Source organism: Solanum stenotomum, chromosome 1, assembly GCF_019186545.1.
Source record: "Solanum stenotomum isolate F172 chromosome 1, ASM1918654v1, whole genome shotgun sequence".
Lineage (NCBI taxonomy): Eukaryota > Viridiplantae > Streptophyta > Magnoliopsida > Solanales > Solanaceae > Solanum > Solanum stenotomum.
Window position 1 is genome coordinate 57,325,978 of NC_064282.1, and position 1,772 is coordinate 57,327,749.

The 1,772-nt window shown below is 40.0% G+C and overlaps 1 protein-coding gene across 1 annotated transcript; it reads left to right on the plus strand.

Annotated features, from left to right (window-relative positions):
* Positions 1–247: 247 nt before the first annotated feature.
* LOC125854638 (protein PELPK1-like) lies at positions 248–1,367 on the plus strand. Its single transcript, XM_049534229.1, has one exon. The coding sequence runs from the start codon at positions 248–250 to the stop codon at positions 1,169–1,171; it is 924 nt and encodes a 307-aa protein (XP_049390186.1). The 3' UTR covers positions 1,172–1,367.
* The last annotated feature ends 405 nt before the right edge of the window (positions 1,368–1,772 follow it).

Sequence of the window (1,772 nt, forward strand, 5' to 3'; positions counted from 1 at the left end):
TAAGTTTGGCCGGTTAATAGTTTTAAGACTAATCTTAAAGGATGCCTTACCCCTTCCCTTTAGAATAAATTAGAACTCTTACCTGGAATCACATAAGTTAGTAGACCTTAATTGAAGTCAATTTTAGCATTACATAGTTAAAATTTAGGTATCCTAATTTGCCTTAAAAACAATTAGGTGGCGACTTCTCAAGTTAATTAATTTGGAAATCACCAATATGTTGTACACGTTTTGACCTCGAGTTAAAATGAGGTATAACAGTTATCACTTATCTTCCCTTTTACTACTTGCATTTCTCGATTTATTCTTCATTTATTGCAACATAACTGGAGCAACTGCACGACACCTTCTAGAGACGCCCCTCCCTGAGATACCTAAACCAGAACTCCCCAAAGTGCCAGCGTTGCCAAAGCCTGAAATCCCAACTGTGCCAAAACCTGCTGAGCTTCCAACCATATCAAAGCCTGAGATCCCCGCTGTTCCAAAGCCTGAGCTACCAACTTTCCCGAAGCCCCAGTTACCAACTTTGCCAAAGCCTAATATGCCTGAGAATCCCACAATGCCAAAACTAGAGTTTCCTCCCTTGAAAAAGTCAGAAATCCCAGCAGTTCCAAAGACTGAGGTTCCTCCGGCTATGAAAAAGCCTGATGTTCCAACTTTACCAAAGCCCGAGCTACCGAGTGTGCCAAAGCCAGAAATTCCAGAAGTACCAAAGCCAAATGCCCCCAAGCTTCCAAAGCTAAAAGTCCCAACAATGCCAAAGCCTGAAGAACCAACTATGCCGAAGCCTGAAATCCCAGATTTACCAAAGCCAAAAGTCCCAGAGCTTCCAAAGATAAAAGTGCCAACAATGCCAAAGTCTGAAGTAACAACTATGCCAAAGCCAGAAATCCCAGAATTACCAAGGCCAAAAGTCCCAGAACTTTCGAAGCCAGAAGTACCAACTATCCCAAAGCCTGAAATCTCAGAGCTACCAAAGCCAAAAGTCCCAGAACTTCCGAAGCTAGAAGTACCAACTATCCCAAAGCCTGAAATTCCAGAACTACCAAAGCCAAAAGTCCCAGAACTTCCAAAGCTAAAAGTTCCAACAATGCCAAAGCCTGAAATCCCAGAACTGCCTAAACCAACTCTTCCTTCACTTTGTCCACCATACAAATCCGCTACTCCTTGAGTATATTATATGCTACTTTCACTCTATAAGAAAGTAGCCAACTGATGTTTTGAGATTTCCATCTCAGTCTATGAAATTTGCCACTTGAGTTGTGTCATGGAGATAGCATTGGATACTTTCTGCTAGGAGTAGAAATTTTAATTCTTTTAAGTAGTTTTTGAATTGGATGTACCGAGTTTGTCGTGCTATTATAATATATGAGTATTTTATGTATTTCTATATAGACAGTAGAATAAAGCTTTGATATATGTAACTTTGGTTTAGTTCCTATCCTTGACCGTCTCTGTTTGTCCATTCTTTCCCTCAAGAGTATGGAATAAAGGATGAATTAGTATATTTAAGTGGCACAAAATGGAGTGGAGCTAACATTTTTAGTGTAGAACCAAACTGGTGATTTAACTAATGTGTTTTTTGTTTCATCATCCTAATGCACATTAAATGGATTTAATTTCCTCTACTTCACCTTCTCCAAAAGAATGATAAGGACAATTTATGCTTCATGCATGATCAGTTAGCTGGTGCAACTACACGAGCCGCTTTCTATAGACGTCATTCCCTGAGATCCCTACACCAGAATCCCCGAATATTCCAGCCTTACCAA

Excerpts from the sequence above, each read along its gene's own strand:
- LOC125854638 (XM_049534229.1), top strand. The coding sequence starts at position 248 with ATGAGGTATAACAGTTATCACTTATCTTCCCTTTTACTACTTGCATTT.